Source organism: Lissotriton helveticus, chromosome 6 (assembly GCF_964261635.1).
Source record: "Lissotriton helveticus chromosome 6, aLisHel1.1, whole genome shotgun sequence".
Classification (NCBI taxonomy): domain Eukaryota; kingdom Metazoa; phylum Chordata; class Amphibia; order Caudata; family Salamandridae; genus Lissotriton; species Lissotriton helveticus.
In genome coordinates, this window is record NC_136067.1 from 1,656,600,657 (window position 1) to 1,656,624,029 (window position 23,373).

At 42.9% G+C, this 23,373-nt stretch overlaps 1 protein-coding gene across 1 annotated transcript in view; it reads right to left on the minus strand.

Moving 5' to 3' along the window:
- Positions 1-23,373, minus strand: part of TRMT6 (tRNA methyltransferase 6 non-catalytic subunit) — a 201,079-nt gene that overhangs the window by 25,771 nt on the left and 151,935 nt on the right. The window contains exon 9 of the mRNA XM_078649516.1: positions 16,117-16,219. Within this exon, the coding sequence (XP_078505642.1) occupies positions 16,117-16,219 (103 nt within the window). The remainder of the gene's footprint in view (positions 1-16,116; positions 16,220-23,373) is intronic.

The following is a 23,373-nucleotide window of genomic DNA, read 5'->3' on the forward strand; positions in this document are numbered from 1 at the left end:
TGGATAGGGGTGGAGGCAGATCGGGTATAGTTGGTCTTGCCTCTACCTTCATTTTTGCCTCTGTAGCCTCCTCTTTGGTAACCTCTGGTGAATGTAGACTGGGTTGGAGCCTTGTAAGAGGTGTAAGGGTTGTCAGAGGAGTAGCCTCTGGAGGTGCCTTAGTAGAAGGAGCGACAAAAAGAACGTCTGGGACTTGCGATTGCAAGGCTCCCATTGATTTAACTGTTTCTGTGTCTTTCTTCATCTTTTCAAGTGATGAATCTACATTAGGTCCAAATAAGTGTTCCTGATCGAATGGCTGGTTTAAGATGGAACTTTGTACTTCAGGTTTAAAATCTGAAATGCGTAGCCAAGCATGTCTACGCAGAAGGACACTTGTGTTGACTGCTCTGGAGGCAGTATCTGCTACGTCCAGAGCGCAACGAACGGAGGTGTTAGTGATATTTTTTCCCTCCTGTATGAGGTCATTGGCCCTGAGTTTAGATTTGTCTGGAAGGTGCTGCAATAGTCTCTAGTTCATCCTAATGTGCCCCATCGTACCTGGCTAACAGATCTTGAGTGTTGGCGATACACCATATGTTAGCTGCCTTGTGACGCTGTTCTTTTACCAGAGGCGTCCAAGAGTTTGGACTCTTTATCGGGGGTGGAGTGTCCCCTGATGTCTGAGAGTTGGCCCTTTTCCTAGCATTGGAGACTACTAGGGAATCTAAAAGGTACGGGGCCCTTAATGTAGGCTGGGTCCGAAGGGGCAGCTTTGTACTTTTTCTCGATCCTGGGGTTAATAATTCTAGCGCTCACAGAATCTTTAAACACTTAAGATGCATATCTGATGACCCCTTTTAGCATAGGCAAAATAGAGGTGGACCTTTGTGAGGTATCAAAAGTGTCCATTAGGAAATCCTGTTCCACAGCTGTGGAGTAGTTGATTAAAACCTGTTGTGTCCTCTGGAGGGGAAGGCCTAGAGGGGTAGATGTCCTCCTGTGGAACATTAGGGACATCTGGTGTGTTGTAATCGTCCCAGGGGTCAGGGGAAGAAGGTGGACTATGATCCCCTAGTGGCTCCTCATCCGCACCCCCCCCTGTGTCATCATCGTCCCCTGGTGTAGGAGAATGGTGTGGTGGAGAAGGTGGTGGAGGAGGAGGAGGAGGAGGTGGTGGTGGAGAAGGGACCCTGAGGGGAGATGTGGCAATGTCCCTCTTTTTAGGTGGTGGAGCAGGTGCAGGCATACCCAATGGTCTCTTCTTTGAACTTAGGGTGAGCGGACCAGTTTTAGGGTCTTCTAGAAGAATTTTCTGTTCAGGGTCTGGTGTAAAGAGTTCTTCTGATGGAGGCTGGTCTTTCGGTGACGACTTTTTCTTTTCGGTAGACTTACGCGGCACCGACTCCAGTTTTGTGGTCTTTTGGCTTGGAACCGTGATGTTTTACAATCTCTGTGGCGGTCTGTGGAACCGGTTGTTCTTTCGGTTCCGAGGCTTTTTTCGGCTCCTAAGGGTGTGAATCCGAACTTTTAGGGAGCAGCTTTTTGCTCGGCTCCAAGTGTTTTTTCGGAATCGATGGGTTGGTGCTTGTAGATTTCGGTGCAGAGTGCTTGGATGTGGAGGCAGCGATCGGCACGGAGGAGGAGGGCGGTTTCATTTTCGGTGCCGGTGACCAGGTTTCGGTACCGATGGCAGACTGACTCGAGCCCGAGTCGCCTGAAGGCTTAAAAGGATTCTTTGCTGAGCCTGAGGGCAGGGCTTGGCAAGCAGTCTCTCGTGTGCACCTGGGCCCAAAGGTGTGACCGAAGCCTTTTTCAATGGTGTATGGAGGGGGTCAGGGTCGACGTCTTTACTTACGACCCGCTGCGCAGGAGTGAGTTCTTCTACGACGGAGTCCTCGGCTTCGGAGGCGCTAATGAGGAGTTCTTCAACCCGCTACTGTTCTGAAACGTCGACACCCTCTTGGAAGATGTAATCAGGAATGGATGCCGACGAGCGAGCCACTGTTCTTAGAGCTCGACGATCCCGAATGGTCTTCTTGGAGCGGAAAGAGGCACAAGCTGCAGTCTCTGGCCTCATGCTCCGGTGAAAGGCAGAGGTTACACACCTCATGCAGATCGGTGTGGGGAAACTTCGACCCACATTGAGGACACTTCTTGAATGGAGTCCTTTCCATGAGCCAGATGCCAAGGCCCGAGTCGGCCCGAAGGCCCTCGTCGACGATCGGAATCGAGGACTTCGAAGTTGGAGAGATACGCGACGACTGGGGATCGCGATCGAAAACAATACCATAGAGAGGGTGAAGAATAGCGCGTCAAAAGTGGAATCTGTAATGGTTCCGAACTGGTGCGCGAAAAACACATCCGAGCCCGACGGCGGAAAAAACAATCGGAAGATGGAGTGGATGCCCATGCGCACTATAGTCCAAAGGAGGAGTCACCTATCTTGTGACTTCCAAAGACTTTTCCAAGACAAAAACAACTGCAAACATCCGGGCCCAACACCAGATGGCGATCTATGCATAGTGTGTGATCTGCAGCTCATATGCCTCGAACATGTTTATAAAATACTGTAAGAAACCCCAAGGGCCATATGTAGGTAATCTACATTTACAGATTCTAAAATACCGAATTTTACCGATTCGGTATTTCAGAATCGGTAAATGGTATGTAGGAAACAATTCGGTAAATATTACCGAATCGGTACGATTCGGTATGTAAGAATCGGTATTTACCGATTCGGTAATTCCCATTCATTCCTATGGACCTGGAGGCCCATAGGAATGGATGGGAAGCCATTCACTATTACCAATTCGGTAAATACCGAATCAGTAATAGGGGGCACATATTCAAGGGTGGCAGCGTGTCATATTGACACCCTGTTGCACCCCTGAATCGTGCATGTGTGCCATGTATGTCTGCCTCATGGCACTTTGAAAAAGCACAAAATTGCTTTTTTAAAGGTTTGATATTTACCACCAACTTTTAGTTGGTGGTAAATAACGAATCCTGAATGCAAGAAGGCACTCGAGTGCCTCCTACATAGCTTTTTGGATTCGGTAATTACCGATTCCTTAACATAAGGAATCGGTATTTTACTGATTCCTTAAGGAATCGGTAATTACCGAATCCTTAAACCTGCCTCCTACATCTCAAACCCTAAATACCGATCGGTAACGGCCAAATTTCTGTAAATTTCGGCCGTTACCGACCGGTATTGGGCTACCTACATATGGCCCCTAGTGTGTAAAGTACTGTGGTATGTATGTATATATGTATTGTAGACTTTATGGAAAACGTATAATCATCTAGGTTAACGACGTCACCGCGACGTCCCGAATAACCGCGAAAATGGAAAATAGTGCAATGTTCAGAATGGATTTTTTACATATTATTTTTGAATGTGTTGGTGGCCAATGAATTTATGCTTTTTTTTATGCGTTTGCGACGCGTCCAGTGGAATCGAGATTATCGACGTAATTGCGGTCTACGGAGTCACAACGAAAACGGAACACAGGTTTTGGAGAGTGTTGTTCTAGAAATACACTAGAAAAACATGTCTGTACAGTAATAAACCCCTAGTGTGTAAAATAGCTATGTGTTTTAAATTTATGCAAACAGCACGATCGTCGCGGTTAACAATGTCATCGATACATCCTGAAAAACCGCGAAAACAAAATATAGGTCTGAAAGATGTTTTTTAAAGAAATGTAGTGGAAAAATAGGAGTTTAAACATGCTTTGAAATAAGTACATATATAGTAATATGTGCAGGACAAAGTTCATAATGAATTTTTTTACATAGTATTTTTGGATGTGTTGGTGGTCATTGAAGGTCTGCTTTTGTTTTCCTTTTTCGTGACGTGTCCGCGGGGATCGTGACGTTGTCGCGAATATAAAGCCACCGCTTATTAATCCACTGAAGAAAATACAAGTTTATAAAACAACCCCTTATAGTGCCATTTTAGATAATTACAATTTAAAAAACTTAACAAAAAGCATAGTTTACATGGGCATTATAGTTGTGAAATAGAATTTAAAAAATATTAGAAATTCACTGAAAAAAACCAAACGTTACAGGGGTGTTATAGTTAGGCTGATATTTCACTCGTACAAAACCAGAGAAATTCAGCAGTTATAGTTAGCTGAGCTAACTAACTCTCGCCCGCAATTCACGGTTTATGAGCTTACATATTACATCACTCAAGACATGGTCAGTGACATCACTGATGGAATCATCCACAGAATCTCTGATGACGCACCCACTCACACCCCATATAACCTTTCATACACCCATTCCAACTTCCACACTACCATTCTCAAAACCATTGATACATCCATACAAATACTTGCACACCCACTCTCTGATTTGTAGGTCTACACACACATCCAAGCATACGCCACTCACAGTCTGTCACTCATAGAGCTACTCACACACCTACGTCATCACCTAGAGTCACTCACACAGCCATTTACTCACCTTTAAAGTTATACACACTCACTTACTTATTCATACAGATACTAATGCATACTCACTCACCTAAAGTCAATGATGCAAGCACACACCTACCCATACAGCCACTATCACAATCCTTCACACATACACTCATATACTCCAACACTCTCCTATACGGTCTTTCACATATCCAGTTACTCACCCATATACCACGGACATATTCATTCACTCACTGACACACCTATACACACACGCAGCCACCTATGCAGCCACTCATATACCCACTCACCAACCCATACAGCCACTTAGACACCAACTGACAAACTGATACAGACATTCTCAAAACCTAGCCACTCACTCATACATTCATGAAAAACCAAATTACTAATTTATACAGTCACACACCCACTGAATCATCCATACAGGCACTCATAAAGCCACTGATATATCAATAAACCTTGTTATATATATATTTAACACTCAACTATTTTATAAACACAGCCACTGGATGATGTCAACAGTAATTTCATTTGAGATGTCATCAGTGATGTCACGGACCATGTAATGATAAGCAGTGCATTGCTAGGGTGCAAGATATAGATAGCTCAGCTAACTAGAACTGCTGAATTTCTCGGGTGTTGTACAAGTGAAATAGCAGCCTAACTATAACGTTCCTATAACCTTTTTTTTTTCTTCACTGAATATACATATATATCTATATAGACATACACCCATTAAGCAGACATGTGTAACCCAACAAGCCTCACCTTATTGAAATAAATGAAGTAACACCGCATTACTGCGCTATGCAAATTGCAGTCAATAATGCTGCCTGAATGTTGCCAATGCACGTGGAGATCTTTCAGCTGCTGACCGAGGAAATGGAAAGAATGTCCAGAGTATCACAGGCTCATTCAGATGAAAATCTGAAGGGACTTTCTGAATCTATTTTGGATTGATTCCGAGCATGACAGAGTCATCTGTGAATTGCAAGAAAGTTTTGTTTGTTGTAAAGGCTTGTGTTTCACTACCCCTTATGGCTTATGTTTAACCGAACAACAATGCTATTTTCCATGACAAAAATTTGAGTTCCAATTAGTATATTAGTTCAAATGGACCCTTCATTAGCTGTGTCGCACTACATTAAGCTGCTACACAGGTGGAGGAGCCCTTATTGGAGGGAACCCCCTGAATAGCCCTTTAAGGAATTCTTTAATGATCCTGTTAGAGCATAAAGATAGAGTTTGAAGAGCGTCTATATCTTGATATTGCAGCAAGGTGTACCATAATTGACGCTTAGACCAATCCTGATTTTGCCAGTGACAAAAGATAGGGTTGAATGTGTTCTGGTGATGCTTGATCGGGTGTGAATATTTGAATTCTGGTACCATAGACAGAAAGATTTCAACTTTAATCTATAGATTTTTGTAGCAGTGTCCGCTCTAGCTTTAGCAAGAATGTCTCAGCAGTCTTGAGAGATATTTAGATTTGAGATCTCATGGAATTTAGGAGCCATGCAGCCAAGTGCAGAGAAGCCAGGTGTGGATGAAGTATCAGACCTTGGTTCATTGTCAAAAGTGTCCTAAATGGTTTCCGGTGAATGTGGTTGGTTTCTGATAGCAAGAGCAGCTCTGTGAACCAATGCTGCCTGGTCATCGTGGAGCTATCCGGAATATACAACACTGTTCTGCCTTTATCTTATGCTTGTCTTATAGGGAGAAGATCTTGTTCAGAGTCGACTGTTCGAGTTCCCATTCGTGGCAGGTGTTTCTTGTTCTGCTTAACCTGCCCGCTAAGAGGTTGCTTGTACCAGGAACATGTTTTGCCCAAAGTGTTATCACGTGTGTCATAATACAGTACCAGATCCCGTGGGCTTCCTTGGAAAGGGCTAGCAATCTTGTACTCTCGCGTTTGTTCATTTAGTGCATGCCGGTGACATTATCTGTGCAAACGAACACTAACAAACATGCTATCCTTGGCAGGAAAGCTTGAAGACTTAAATAAAATGCTTTGAGCTTTAGAAGACTGATGTTCAAATCTTTTGGTCTGGAGACCCCTTCCCACTTATTTTAAGGTCTTGTAGCTGGCCACCCCAGTCCTCTAAGGAGGTACCCGTGGTTATCACATAATCTGGTATTTGAGGTCAGAAAGTTAAGCCTTCTGTAAGATAGTTGGCTTTTGGCCTTCAGGTTAGAGCTTCTCTCATGCCTGGAGTGATCTGTACCAGATCGTCGAATGATCCCTCTGTCTGAATCCATTGCTTGTCTAGTTCTTCCTGTAGAGGTCTCATTTTCAGGTGGGAGAACGGTAATAGAGATATGGCGGGGGACATCATCCCCAGGAGCGACTTGCACAGACATACTGATACTGACTTTTTCAAAAGTCTGGAGGCTACTTGTTTGAGCCCTTGCTGCCTGCCTGAGACAAGAATGCTTTGTCCTGGGTTGTATCTAAAGCCGCTCACAAGAACATTCTTCTTCTTGACTGAAGAATCATCGATTTCTGGTGATTAGGTCCAACTGTCAAACTGCTGAACAATGGTAGGGTAGCCTCCGTGGCTTCGAAGCTTGACCGCCCGTTGGTGCTTTTCTCAGTCAATCGTCGAGGTGTGGGAATACCTGATAACCCTTCTTTCTTAGGGAAGCTGCTATAGAGGCAAGGCATCTTGTAATGAAGCGGGAGATGATCTGAGGCCGAATGGGAGGACTTGAAATTGATAGTGAGTGCGGACTACAGTGGATCTTCAAAACGCGGGATTTTTGGGATGTATGGAATATGAAAATATGCATCCTGTAAATCCAGGATTGTCATGTAGTCTCTGTGGTTGAGCAGATGCAGGATGTCTCGAAGGGTTACAATGCAAAAAAATTGCTTTTGCAGAGATTTGTTTAATTTCTATAGATCAAAAATGCATCAATGTCCTATTTCTTGTTCATGAGGAAAAACCAGGAGTTGAAACCCATTCCTTTTTGGGAGTGGTAACTTATTCTATTGCTCCTTTGTTTAACAAGTTGAGGGCTTCCTCCCGGAGTAGGTGAAGTCTAGGTGGGTGCACTCCCTTTGGTGGAGTTTTTGGCAGTCTTTTGATGAATTCTAATGAATGAGTGTAGGTGATGAGGTCTAACACCCATCTGTCAGATGTTATTTGACGCCATTGATGGGAGGAGCTGGAAAGGTTTTAACCCGCAATTTGATTTGTATTGGGCGTAACAGGCACTTGAAAGAAGTCACTGCTTTCCGTTAGGGTCTCTTCCCTGGGAGGTTTGTTTTCATCTATGCACTTATTAAAAGCAGCAGCTGGTGGCGGTCGATAAGATAGCTGCTGGTAGGATGGTCAACATTGCTGTTGGAAGATTTGAAACTGTTGAAACCTTAGTTAACCTCCTCTGTAAGATGTACAACTCCTTCCTCGTGCTCCTCAAAGGTGCCCAGAGATTTGGCAGTGTCTGTATCTGCATCTGCTTTAATGGCCTGTAAGGCGTCATCAACTTTGTTCCAAATAAGGCTTCGCTGTCATAGGACATGTCCAGGATCCTGCTCTGTACCTCCAGCCCAAATGACGCTGCCTTTAACACCTTAGGACCCCAGCTCCTGCTAGCTGCCTAAATCCAGTTGATTCTCATCTTGGAAGATGTTCTCTCTCCCTTGCGCTATCTTTTCCTCAGGCACAAGATCTATAAAAGCACTAATGTTGGACCACGTTTGCTGGTCGTACTGGCCCAACAGGGCCAACACATTTTACAGCACGCACTGTTATTGCCAACATTTTGCAGAATCTACTGCCAATATTATCAAGGCGTCTGCCCTCTTCATCTGGTGGAGCCGAGATAGGTGTTGAGGGATTCTTGGACCGGCGGGAGCTGAGTCATCTGAGATATCCCTGTGAATCTGGCTTTGGATGTCCTATCAGAAATGCAGGCGAATGCTCTCATGCCTTATATTTTTTGTTGATTCGTGGTAAGACAACAGGGATCGTAGCTAAATTTCATGGTTTTCAAGCCCTCTTCCCAAATGAAATCAACTATAGGGGTTAAAAGTACAGATATTTTGGCGGTCTCTAAAATCATACATAAAAAAATCAGATTGCTTAAATGCCATTGGCAGCTGGTATAGTTTTGCAGTTCTTTCTAGAAGATTATGGAAGCCTCCAAAGTCATCTGGTAGAGTCCACCTGTTGTGGTGCAGGTGGAAAAGGAGTGGGAATCAATAGTCATTCCATTGGTTGGGAATAGACAAATTGTCTGCTATCTCTCCTTCATCCCCGTCTTCATCCAATGAGGATGGATCATCTCTAGGCGGTGCTGCAATGTTGGAGGCAGGTGTAATCTTAGGTGTCAAAGGTGGCGGAATAGGACAATGTGTTCTCGGAGATGGAGGCGGAGTTGGAATGCTGGGCTGTACTGGGCATGGTGGCTTAGTGAGTTGCGCAAATCTTTTGTAATAATCCTGCAGCATGCCTTGAAACAAGGTTTAAGGTACCTGCACCATTCCTTCTTAGGAAGAATTGGTATAATATTGGAAGTATTCCCCAGGCTCCTTTGGCCTTTCAGAGTTATTGAGTCTGTTATGGTACATTATATGTGCAATAGTGCTGCTCAACATTATCATCCTCCTCCTGATACTGGACATGGAACTCAGGAGGGCTTTGGGGCATTAATAATGGTCCATAATCATCAGACTCTTCCACATCATAAAGGTGACTTGGAGGAAGGGGAAAGACCATACTTACTTGAAGTATGGTCAGGAAGCAGGAATGTTTTTTCTGTTTACATGCTTGTCGACTATGTTGTTGTCAAGTCCGTGGTTGCACTTTCCTGTTATGAGTGCTTTTCTGATGTTTTCAATGTTACCAAAGTTATCTTCCCAGTGGACGGTGTTGTCGTTGAGTGCAGAACTGCTACTAATGATGGACCCTTCAACTATATTGTTGCTGACGGGATCAACGCCAACAATGTAGTGCGTGGCATCGTCGATGCCACCGTAGTCTATGCTGGATTTTGATGGCATAGTTATCGCCGTTGATATTTTTAATGTTCAAAAAACAGAGCAACCCAATAATCCCGTGAGGACTGGGTATAATCAATAACAGATTTACAATTGTCCTCAAAGGAATTATTTAGATATTCTTCATTAATTAATACTGTCACTTAAGTGATCAATCATTCACCAAAAGCAAGGTAGATACAGTATATTACTGTTGTTTATTTCCCCCAAAACATTTTCATTAGAATTTTTATCAAAATTTAGGCATGGCAACATAGATACTACTAAAATTGATTGATTTCAGTAGTATGTAACACCTTATGCTATTTACATGGAACAAACAAAACACCATGCAAAAAAGAACTTTTCACTGTAATACATTCTTTGTTGACATGAAAAATGATATCAATGCAAGCAAAACGGTGTCAGGCGTCAACGTTTCGGTCCTTCTTCTGTTAATTAATTCCATAGGACCATCATCAGGACAAGTTGCACATCTATATAAAAATGAATTGCTTGAATCAATCCTTCACACTAGTTCGAACTATTGAGGCATGAGGAAGTTGAATGCGACAGCTCCCGATTACAAGTGATTGAAATAACATTGTTCGTTTCGGTTGGAACATCAATCTTTCGACTAGTGTGAAGGATTGATTCAAGCAATTCATTTTGGGAAGATCTTTGCCCATTTAGGCCTTATGTCTGGCTGGTGGTTAATGATATAGATGTGCAACTTGTCCTGATGATGTTTTATGGAATTAATTAACCGAAGAAGGACCGAAACGTCAACGCCCGACACCGTTTTGCTTGCATTGATATCATTTTTTATGTCAACAAAGAATGTATTACAATGAAAAGTTCTTTTGTGCATGGTGTTTTGTTTGGTCCATGTAAATAGCATAAGGTGTTACATACTACTGAAATCAATCAATTGTAGTAGTATCTATGTTGCAATGCCTAAATGTTGATAAAAATTCTAATGAAAACATTTTTGGGGAAATAAACAACAGTAATATACTGTATCTACCTTGCTTTTGGTGAATGATTGATCACTTAAGTGACAGTATTAATTAATGAAGAATATCTAAATAATTCCTTTGAGGACAATTGTAAATCTGTTGTTGATATTTTTAAAGCAATTTTTGGCTTTGTTGTTGATGGTTCAGAGGAGGACTTCTGGGCACACTCCAGTTTTAGAAGATGGAGAGGTGAGTTCAAACCTCAGTTTCTGAGCAGAATTTCTCTTTTTTCTACTTTTGAGAATTGTCCCTGGCAGACTCATGGGAAGTCTTTTTGATGGCCTTCCTAGACTCTGATGTTCCTTGTCACGCAACCTTTCCTTTTTATGTGACAGTCATTATCTTCTTCCTCAGAAAGAGGAGATCTTTTTGATTTGGACTTCTGCAGCCACACAACAAACCTCCCCCTCCCTACCTTTTAGAGTCTTGGTTGAAAAAGTACAACCACATGGGTAGGGTGGGAGTAGTAGACTAAGTCCTTGTGTGGGTCTTCAGAATGAGGTATTTTCTCCCCACAGGAGCCACAGGGTCTGAAAAGCCTTTTCCTTAACGACTCTGACATGATTGATAATAACTGAGCAAAGCTCATGGAGATGCCCTTCATACAGCATGCAGTAGAACATCGGAGGAACTCAGCCTCTGTGAGGAGTGCTGTAGTAGGTGCTATTGCCTGACTGGCTGGAGTTTGATTCCTTTTAAGGATATGAATATGTTATCAAAGAGATTATTTCATTGCCATTATAGACTATTATAATCTTATGTACAGCTTTTTTAATGGTACCGTGGGACTCCCACTTCAACAACAATCTTCGAAAGATGCCAATAATTGAGAACTACAGTTACATGCAAGTAACTTATTTTCTCTTATTCTACCCACTACAGCATACCGTAGGGCACAGTGACTTCAGTCATTGGCTAACTTCACTGTCAGCAGAGGCATTCTGCAATTCGACTAAGAGCACATCCATACTCAAAGTAGTTCCCTTCAGTGCTAGGGACCACTGTGGCAGTGGGTGCTTTTGCAGACTTTCTGGGTTTGACGTGGCCCAGAAGGTCCTCGTGCCAGATCCCCCTGCGATAGTCCTCCTGTCCAGCTTGCCTGCAGTCCGCTACCCTCTGCTGCCTTCCGTTTTGTGCCTCCTCTGCTCGTTTTTCTGCCTCTTCTCTGCTTGCTCCTGCCCTCTATTTTGCCTCTTTGTGTTAGTTTCGGACCTTTAGTTTGCCTCTGCTAGTTTCTGACCTTTATTTTGCCTCTTTCTGCTCGTTTCTGACCTTCATTCTAACGTCGCATCCACAGTGCCCCAATACCTCTAGGGGCTGACAGTGCTGCTCTATACAAATACTGATTGATTGCTATAATACCTTGGAACTCCCACTTTGACGACGGGGAATGATGAAAGATCTAATACTGGAGAAATGTTAATGACATCACAGAAAACTGGATGAAGAGGGATGGCTGAAAGATCCAATAGGTAAGTAGATTATACGTATAACTTTAGTAAAATCAAGTCTTTGTTAGCATCAAACTTAAGTTTAGAACCCACTCCAGTAGTACTAATCAGTAACCCAACTTCTCATTTTGCAGACTTCCAGTGGTTCATTCTCCTATAGATGATGGTCTTTGGGCGATTTCGCCCATATGTCCCTCCCAGTTGAATGTGCAGCACATATACAAGCCATGGTGTATGTCATAGACTTCTGTAAGAAATGTATAATTAGCAGGAAGACAGAATGGAGGAAAAAGATGGGTAGGAGCGGGACAGTCATAAAAAGAGAAAGAAAAAAAAAAAAAAAAAAAAAGAACAGGAGTAGGACAGTGAGACATTGTCCTGAGCATAGCACTCTGTAGACTGGAAATGAAACACATTTAGTTGTAGAACACACAGACAGTTACAAGCAAAGCAGACAACTTGAATTAGAGGGGATCTCTGAACGCAAAAAGGTGTCTTTAGTACAGATCTTCCAAGCAAGTGTCCAAGTCCATTAAGGGATATAGGTTGAAGAATCAGTAGATGTGTAGAATATATATATATATATATATATATATATATATATATATATATATTGGATATCAAGCTATGAAAGGTTTACATTCATATTAGAATTGCATAAACTAGAGGTTTAAAAATCCTATATTTACTGAACATTAAAAAAATATATTATAATTAGGACTAGGCATAAATCTGGTATCATCTCAAGTCAGTGCTACTATCAGTTAAAACTATTATACATATACATTAAATACATTCATATCTAGATAATTTATTTCATCCTATCTTGACTGATTAATTGAAGCAATAATTTAACATACAATTCCAATTTAGTACACTTAAAACATCCAGCTGTTAATACATTGATGACTTAGCTAGCTTAATCGATAGTCAAAGCTTTGAGTTAAGTAGGGCCTTACTTCTTTGATTCCATGCACAATAAAGAAACCTCGAGACCACAAAACGATTTTTTCCCATGGGTCACTTTTCAAAATCCTTACGGCCTCCCAATAATGCCTCACCCCATAAGTCTACAGATGGCAATTATCAATTTCTTACGTGCTGTCATATAGTGGGGCAACAGGATAAGAAATGTACTTCAGTCTCTACTATCTGTGAGCAGCTTGGTCAATATTTAGATTTTGGAGGTATATTAGTCCACTTTGAAGTGTGAGTTGTCAGCGACAGAAGGCCATATCTAAATTGTACATATAAACATTTAGCTTGGAAGGGGGAAATTCTGTCCATATAAGGCTCCAGCTTCTGAAAACATTTGTGGTTCAAAAACAATCCAGATATGCTCACTTCTAGTTGTTCTCTCCAGGTCTGTTGCATCACTTCCTCCCAGTACATTTGTTTTACTTTCTGAACATCTGTTTTAGTTCTCTGTACTGGTGAACTCCATATTCCTCCCAGTCCAATGCTAACTGAAAGTTTCCTTATTATATCCAACCAGGGGGTACATACTTATTTATCAAGGGATATCGGCTCCTTTAGTGACTCCCTGTAAGGTGCCAACTCTTCAGTGGACCAAAGTCTGATCCAACAGAGCAAAGGTTTAAGAAGGGTAATCAAATGTATAGGATGTAATGCCAAGTCTAATCTCAATGGTAAAATAGGCGTACTTACAGGCAGGTTAAAGAGATCTGATGAACGTATTCTCAACCTTAGTGAGGGTTTCAGATTTCACGTAGCTCCATACCCCATCTATTGTCACCTTCCATCTGTAGGATCGAAGGGAATTTATTGTCATACACTTTGATTTTGTGGGTTTTAATTCTAGGCCCCTTTTCTCACAGAAAGCTACAAAAGCATTTAGTTCTGATTGCAGCCCCATAGAAGTTCTTGATATGAGGAGAGTATCTTTATTTATTTATTTATTTATTTATTTACTGGCATTTGTAGAGCGCAACCAAATACCCGTGGGTGTCTCGGCGCTAGACTGCAGTAGTGTCTATCCTTAGAAGTAGGTACGGTGGGCTGAGTATATGAGTTACTGGTCAAATAACCACGTTTTTAGTTGTCTCCTGAACTGTAGGAGTGTTGAGCTGGATTTAACGTAGTAAGGTAAGGAATTCCAGATCTTAGAGGCTGCAGCAAGAAAGCGACGGTCGCCCCAAGTAGCTGTTCTGCTGCGTGGAGTGATTAGTTGATTAAGTGTAGAGGAGCGGAGTGTTCTGACTGGATTGTAGGGTTTTAATTGATCTTTAAGGAAGCGAGGCCCCTGGTCCTGCATTACTTTGTAAACTATACACATGGCTTTAAACTTTATCCTGTTTTGGATAGAAAGCCAGTGATAGGTTCTCAGAGTGTCTGAGATGGGGGCGAATTTTGGTTTTTTGGATAGCAGGCGTGCAGCCGCGTTTTGTACAGTTTGAAGTTTTTTAGTGACTCTTTTTTGTGCATTTAGAAGGAGGCCGTTGCAATAGTCTAGGGAGGTAAGAACCAATGATGTAACCAGGGTCTTGGCAGCCGCATCTTCAGCCAACATTAGGATTAGAAGGGATACTCTTGCAGATTTAGGGGCATCATGCCTACTTTCAGCCAACCATTTGACAGTTCCACTGATATATAAACTGAAAGGCGTGGAAGCAAGAAGACATCCTTGTCCCATTCCTCCCCCAATATCAATTCTATCCGATAAGTTCCCTGCCATATTTCATCTCACCTTGGCATGTTTCTGCATGTAGGAACCTCAAAATACAAAGTAGATTTCTTGAGATTCCATATTCGACCAGGACTTCCAAGAGATTTTCCCTCGGAACCAGGCCAAATGCCGCTCTTAAAATCAATAAAAGCAACATATAGATGGTCTTGCCTTAATGTGACATATTTCCAACATAACATCTTGAAGCATAAGACGAGGTCGAGAGTGCTAACCTTGGTCCTAAAGCCTGCTTATGCATCTTAGAGGATATTATTCTCGTCTATCGATCCATGGAGTTTGGACAGCACCTGACAACAGAAAACGCTTGTGAATTGTCCAACAGGCTTATAAGCCTTTAATTCTAGGGGGCTTCTCTATTCCCCTTTTTGTAGATAGGAATAATAACAGCTCCATGCCAGGTTGGGGGAATTGGTTAACACTTTAGGATGCCATTACCCATTAAATATAGGGACCAAATCTCTGGTTGGGATAGATACAAGTTGCCAGGAAGTCAATTCAACACAGGGGCTTTTTACCGTCTTCATCTGTTTTAGTGCTAGGATTGTTTCAGCTAAGATAACATGTAAAAGATGATCAGTTTTGGCAGGTAGCCTAATTTCTATAGTATTAGAATTCCTCTGAGTCCCACCTAATTTCTCAACTGGGGGTCTTTTATGTATTTTTTCATAGTCCAATTCTTATATAAACTTCCAAAAAGGGCTACCCCTCTATCCACTGTTATTACTGCGTCAAGATGTTTGTCAATAGTTTGAGTACTAACTGCGATCAGCTTCCAAAAAGCCCTTTGATCCCCAATTTCAAAGGCTTCTGTTATTTCAATCCACTGCTTCAAATCCCATTCCCTTTTAGCTCTATTCAGGGAAATCATATATCTATTCCTTGCCTTACTTATTTCTACTCTATTGCCCTATTTAATTGTTCTCAAAAGACGATGTTTATCTAGGTTGCAGTAGATGTAAAACAAGAGCCCTCTCCATGAGTTTATAAGGTGAGCCAGGTGCTCTCAAAGAGTTACTTCACATTGAACCCACGACTTGCAGATACATCTTCCTTCTCTGTAAATCTGTAAAACTGAGCCGCCTTCTTTCATATGCCACTCACATAATTATTTTCTCCTTCCAGTTGTTTCCTCTTTCTGTGAGGTGTGTCCAGCTGCAGGTTCCTCTAGTTGTTAGTATGGGTGGAGATGCATGCCCACTTTGTGGTATCGAGGGCGTAACACGTGAAGGAGTTCAGTCACCCCAGACCAATTACAATCCACAACTTTCTACCCATGTCCTCACGAGTTCCTCTTTGCAGAACATGAACCTCCAGTACACTCTTCATATTGCACCAAACATCAAATTTTGCAGCTAGTCAAGAGGTACTGCAATCCATTGTGCACTGAAACATCTAAAATACCGATATTTAGGGGCAATCTCTACACATATTGCTTCCTCAGCTGGGGAACCCGGGGGGTGGGCGGTGCCTAAAAGGGAGGAATTCTGTAAGGAAATACTGGGAGAACAAAGCAATGTCTTACCTCCTTATACTGGCAGTAGACAACGAAAGGTCGAGATGGAGCAACTAGCTCTAATAAAGAAAGTAGCAACGGAGTAGGGTGGAATCTACAGGCTATTATTAACCTGCAACAAAAATATCACAGTTACTTCCAAAAGTAATTTTAAGTATCATTCAAGTAGTAAACATTTTGAAATATCAAACAAAGATGTCATGGGTACCTGAAAAATAATTTTGGGATTTCATGAAGAGCAAAAATGCTTCTGTCTGTTTCACCTTCATAAGTTAGATACACATTATTCTTTGTAGCAGTGATGTAAGAATCTTTTGTTGTGCCACAAGTTACAAAAACAAGAAGAATAAAAATGGGAATCAACCCCATGCGTGCCGATGAATTCTTGGAACCGCACCCACCCTCAGAGGAAGCACTGGCACTCCCCCTGTGGGCTGCCCCTCTTTAGGCCCCATCAGGGATGACAGTGGAAGCGCTTCTACAGCCATCCCTGCCCACTCCCCCAGCGATCTGATGACACTGGCGTGCACACCGACGTCAGAGCCGCTGGAAGGCTTTTGCTTTCAGCGCTGTGCAGAGAAGGTGGTGAGTTTTCCTCCTGGGAGGGATCAGGAAGTGCAAAGAGGCACCAGGGGTAAAGGGAAAGAGTTTATTCCTTACCCGGTGTCTTTTTGCAGTGCATTCCTACTGCATGATCGCGTATGGGGCTGTGATCATACAGATTGAATTCACCCACTAGTACCAGGGCTTTTTCTTGGTCAAGGGTTATTATAGAGGCAAAGTTTCGGCAGTTATCTGCCTCCACCGTCACATGGGTACACGAGGTCCAGTTCAGAAACACGATTTTACATGCTCACATTCTTATGTTGCCTTCTCTCCTTAAACACATTTATTTGCGTGCACATGCAGGATAATATTCTTTTAACTCAGTTTTGCTTACACTACCACTTCGTAGGCACATTCTGTAGGCTAAGTTCATGACACATGATGCTATTTGTTTTGGTCGCTTGGCAGAGCTATCGCAATAGAGGCTGGCTGGGGCTTCGGCATGGTAATATAGAGGATGTTAAAATTATAATATATATAGTATAATATCAGGCACGGTCAATGTAAATGGCATACTCTTGAGGGTACGAACTTTAACTAACACACACACACACACACACACACACACACACACACTATTTTAAACCACCATAAGGCACACTATGTATATTAACGCCTTAGCTGCAGCCGTTATTTCGTCGCAGTGCTGGGTGTTCCAAAGAGTAGGCGGGGCCGCGTCAGCCGTGGAACGTTCGCAGCACCAGCCAGGTAGTGCTCCGAGCGTTCAGCGGCCGACGGCAGCAGCTATGAGGTTATTGACGGCTATAGGGTCAGCATGTGACCTTTTTGAGTTTTCTGTAACAGTCTACAGAGCATGATGGGGGCACTCGGCTCAAATATACATCCAAACAATTAGAATTGATTGTAATTACTTTATTTTGCATTTACAGATTTTCCCCTGAGGAAGGTACTTTTATGTCCCGAAATGCATCAGGCATTTGAATGGTGCTTGAATTTGTAAAACTGTGTTGTTTTCATGCATTGATACATAGTATATGTAATATATTCATGAAAAAATTTCAATCAAAGTGAATTGTAAAATGATTTGATCATGTCAATTTATTTGTAATTTTATTTCTTTGGAACGAGTTGAATAAATATATCTCAGTACGAAGTCGAATTGTATACACTGATGGTGTGATTCACCAAGTGAACAGTGCGCAGCATATCCAAGTCTCAGTACTTTTTATTAAGGTATTGGTGCCGATGAGGCCACAACAACGTCCGCTGAGCGTACACCCTGTGCAATTAATAGCCAGGGCTAGTCAGGGACCAGGTACAGAGGGTCTCTCAGGCCAGAGTAGGTAAAAATGCCAAGTGTGCCCAGAGCCAGGATAGGGACTCTTATCGCCACCAACTGGAGCAAGCGACCTCTCGCCTAGAATAAAATGCAGGGGGGCCTTCTGCCACACAGGACCACCAGGAAGCACTGCAGTGTGCCCCCAACTCCAGCTGCCGTAGGTGTGCCAGCAGCACTGCTCCAGCCCCGTGCTCAGCACATCGGCGAATATTGAAAAGGGCCACAGTCCATCAGGAGAAGGCAGAAATGAGAAAGAAAAAAAGAGGGGGACTGGTGTCCCCAAGGCGGGTCTGCCCACCGTCACGACCCTCGCCTCATGGTTTCCCCCTGCAGGGCAGGGACGAACCCCAAGCCAACATGTCGCCCCTCCTGTGATCGTGGCTCACTGTGTCTCCTCTATTAAAAAAGGCCTTAAGGCCGCTGCACGGCGCTACCGAGGGCACCACACCTCCATATGCGGCTGGTAAGCTCCTTCCGCTAGGCAGACCGCCTGTGCCCAAGGGCCAATTCAGGGGTGGAGCAGATGTGGCTGGGACCAACGCTGCATCGATTCAGGCAGGGCCGCCGAGGGAGGAACACATCTCTTCAGGTCTCCGCAGTCATCGGCAGGCTAGAAGGCAATCCCACACCTCTGTGGATGTCAGCGCAGGCTCCCGTGGCTTTATCCAGTATGGATCAGCGATCAATGCTGCCCTCTGCTGCGCCCACATCGCTAGGCCTGAAAAATCTGGCGGAGCTCCAAGTTGTACAACTTAGTCGGTCGCCATCTTGGACACGCCCCGTAAGTTTGGATTTTAACAACAAGTCCAGGAGGAAAATGTCTGTATTGGTTTGGCTGGACCGCATCCCCTAAAAGAGGTTACTCTCTAAATTGTTGAGGAATTCTTTTATTTTTTTAACAGCATCTCCATTCCCTCTCCACCCATTTCCCAAGGAACCACGTCAAGTTAGGTAAGGAAAGGACTGAATCAGACACTGGATGCCAGTGGCGAAGACTGCATGATGTCTAGGAATGGCACCTTAATAACAAATCCTAAACCATTAAGGGGTTGTTAAGAAACAACATTGAAGGGGACAAAAGGAACTAATAGATTAAAAGGTTGCAGCTCCTCAAAAAAGGCCTAATAAGGACATTTCTGTAAAAGACAGGGAGAGATAGACAACTTCAGAAGATGTATTGGTTTCATGTCAAAAAGACCAATCTCAGGTCTACTGCCATCTGGAGGAGCTTGCATTGGAAAGACCTGCAGAGCCCAAAAGTAATCTATGGACATATTGGGAAATTACTTTCACATCAGCACAAAAAAAAGCCCAGAACCCACACAAAGTCAAATAGCAAGTGGGACTCTGACCAGGCACTGAATGCACGATACAAAATAAAACCGGAACCAAAGGCAAGCCTCCGAGAGCTATGTGTGTCACTCAGCTGTGGATTTAGTGCACAGCCCCTAATGATAAAGTTCAGATGCCCCATTGATAGGCATTTAACACCATTAAGAGATCCCACGAAACTGAGAATAAGTTTATGCTCATCACGGCCACGGAGAGCAAGAGAGGGTGCACAACTCCCACGGCAGAAAACAAACCTGTTTTCGAGGCAGATGAGTGTCATCTGCCTCGAAAACACACCCACCTGATCGCAGAACCCTCTACGAGCTAAGGTCCTATGGAAACATTTAGCACCACTTCTAATAAGTCCAAGAAGCACTGTGGTTCAGCAAGAATAACCGAAAAAGTTTTCCAAAAAGTACTCTGAAAAGAAGCCACCATAAACAGTTAGTTTATTTACAGGGGCTTTTGGCAAAAATGTCTTTCACACACTAGTATTCATTTTCTAATCGATGAAAAATGGATCAAACAAGGAAAACTTGGCAGAAAAAAAAGTGTTAGACAACGTAGCCTCAGTGACAGCAAAGGGAAACGGCTGCAGGTTTGGAACACATTTTTATGGCATGTTCATTGGGATCTTTTCTCTTAAGTCATGGCATTTAACGAGTTATTGCCACATGTCTTCTAGTCATTGCCGAAAATGGTAATGAGCCCTTACAAGATAGATTTGTTTTCATCAGTCTGTGTTGCTTGTCCACGGAGTACGTGATTGGGTTTCTTCTGATCAAATCGAATAATAGAGATTTTAGCAGGAAGTGAGGCAGGTCCTTGATCTGGCCACAGGTGCAATTGTCTGATAGAACAAGATCATTTTTTTCCACCAGGTTTCTCAAAGTTATGGCTCCACTTGTAGGCAGAGTAAATAGTCTCCTCTCCCTTGGATTTGTTCTCTGCATCACATTGGATTAAATATGTTTTGAGGCATTTTCTAGTACTCTGAGGTGTGTCTCCATTTGAAGGATTGAATGGTGTCAATTCTTTTTACCGACTGAGACTGCCTGCAGATGGAACGTGACCAAGTCGTTTTGCTTCCTTTTCCCGAGACAGGAAACATTGTGACTTGACAAAGTGCTCCATTGAATCTTTTGCTACTAGATTTGTTCCAATCAATCTCAGTCTTTTAAGTACATATTTTATTGGAGAAATATAGTAGGGAAGCTAAGTGGTAACACCAATAATGACCACCAGAATTTTAGGTAATTGTAACGTATTTGTGGTGTGTTCTCCAGACCCCAAAATTCGTCATTGTATGCAATTTGGCTTTTAAATGTTACTTGGAGCACATGATTCATGACTGAGGATGGCGTTTAATGAGGCTTCAGAATTCTCCCTGCCTTTTTAATATGTATGCCCCACTTTAAGGCGTTTAATATGGTCAGACCCAGATATGTGAAGGAGCTAACTTCTTTGAAGCTTTTGCTCCCTAAGAAGAACACCTTATAGTCTCTGTTTTTTCCTGAATACTGCCCAATTCCCATCACACCTTCTACATGGAATTTCTTATCTACAGCAGTTAGTTGGGGATGCATACCTCTTGGGGTTCGGGCAATGAGGATACACTTAACTGCATAAAGGGATGGAACCTGTGAGGCTTCAACAGCGAGCTGGTCTTAGCAAGGCTTTTAAAACCTCAGAGCAAATGTAATCTGCATACAGCGAAAATGTTAAGAGGGGAGGAGAATTTGCAAGTAAATTTCCCTGTATGACACCCTTACAATGGTGACCAGTTTGCCAACAGAACCTTTTTGGGTTAGCTTTACTTGAGATGTTCTGAACCCCCCTTGGAGTGGATTTAAGATTTAATTTTGTTATCCAGTCACAGAGGACCCGAAGTAGCATTTTAGAACAGATTGTGAAATCCATATCAATAAGGCTGATGGGCCTATATGATTTTGGTTAATTTTTGTGGTTCTTCCTGTAAATAATGCTCATGCTTTTCCACCAGGAGGGAGGCCAGACAATCAACATCAAGATGATTTCCGTGAAGGCTGCTATTAGGAATTTGGTTCACCATTCAGAGAGATGTTTGCCCCTCAGATGAAACTGAAAATATGACTTTGAAGAGAACCCTTATGTTGCATGGCTGCAGACCTAAAAGAAACCAGAAGTGTTGATGTGCATCTAAGAGCACACCCAGAAAAACACAAACAGCCTTCACAGACCCGAGCGAAGATCAGTACTAAATTCTGAATGGAGCACCATGAACACAGACCAGTACAGAGTTAATTATGGAAATCCAGCCAAGCAGGAGTTGACAATCTCCCAATGAAAGCCAGCAATGTGCCTCCAAAGAAACTCTTAGGCAGGCACCACAGACATCAGGCCTAGGGTTGAGAACCTATCTGGAAATGAAAGGAGTGTCTCAAGTACGGAATGCTAAGAAATTGCAAATTAGAAACCCTGTTATACAACCATGAATGACACTTGGGTGATGGCTAAAAGAAGGCTTGGCACTTCTCCTTCAGAGAAATCCCAGATACGCTGCGACAGAGATACCTTGGGGAAAACACCATTCACAGGCTCTGCACAGTGGCAAGGGCATGAAACACTTTGCCCTCCAAAAGGTGACCTCAGATGAGGCACAGTAGCGACCCTGCCAGACCAACTGGATGAAGACCCAGTATGAGTCTCCAGAGGGAACCTTAGGTGAGTCAAATCACAAGGTTATGTGGGAAATATCGAATGAAACCTTGGTACATGGTTCAAAGAGGCATAGCAGGCAAAGCCAAATGTTAAGCTCTGCCTGGTACATCATGAAAAACCTATGACTTGATCCCAAAGAGGTATCTCAGGCATGACAAGAAACTCCCCGTACACGGGAAACGGCTTTTACAACGAAGCCGTTTCCACGAAATCTTTAACCACGCATGCAGTACAACGCATGCGTGGTTACAACTAATGCCTTTACCACGCATGCCGTTACTACGATGTTTGTAGTAAAGGCATATGTGGTAAAAATTTTAAAAAAAGGGGGGGGCTTGGGGGGGTCTCCCCCCCAAATAAAACAACTCACCATAAGTCACGTCGGCATCAGAGTCGATTAAGAGAAATCGGTAAAAAAATGCCGTTTTTTTTAACGACTTATGACGTCACCACGCAAATAGTCGGTGAAAGGTTTATGCGTGCTAAACGAATTCCGTTGTAACGCATGCGTGGTAAAGGCATGCGTTGCAACGGAATTCGTTGTATCATCATATATTCCCCGTACACAGTGAGCCAGAAACAGATCCTGCATAAGGCTCAGGAACACTAAGAACTCAATAGGAGACCCAAGATGGTGCCTCCAACAAGCTCGATTGTTAAGTCCCACATGACAGATTGGGTCAAGAAAGCGGTTTGGGCAAAAGAAATCCTATGGTCTTTCATGCACGGATTCTATTAGACTTCTTCTCTGCATTTCAAGCTAACAGGCCAGTAGCATGTCAGACTAACAGGTCAGTTACCAAGAAAATCACACGCGCATTTAAGGAAGAACACCCACAAATTCCCAACATAATGCAGAACTCGGAGCTATAACATACCAACAGTTGTCTAGAACACCAACATTTTGTTATTTTTAGCAAGCTAATATGTGACCCTTATGGGACATCCAATGTGTTGAAAGCCTGCTCAGTGGAAAGACTGTATCTTTGTCTTGCATAGCAATCAAGAGATAGGAGACACAGGGGTGTTCTAAGAGTGGAAGTGTACTTTTACAGTTACCAATGCATCCTTGGCACACAACTGTACCTGAAAGTCACATCCTCTCTAGACATCAGCTGGACCTGGATTTCCAGCCAAAACAGAATCCCATCTGTTTGTCAAGAAATGCAAGCAAAAAGTAGTCTAAACTTTGCTCAGAGGTTGGAATACAAACTTTCACTCAGTGCCTTCTAACTTGGAGTCACCCTAGACACTAAACTCACCCTCAAGGAACACATCACCAAGAAGAGAACAAAGACACGCTGGTATCAGAAAGTGAAACAATTCCT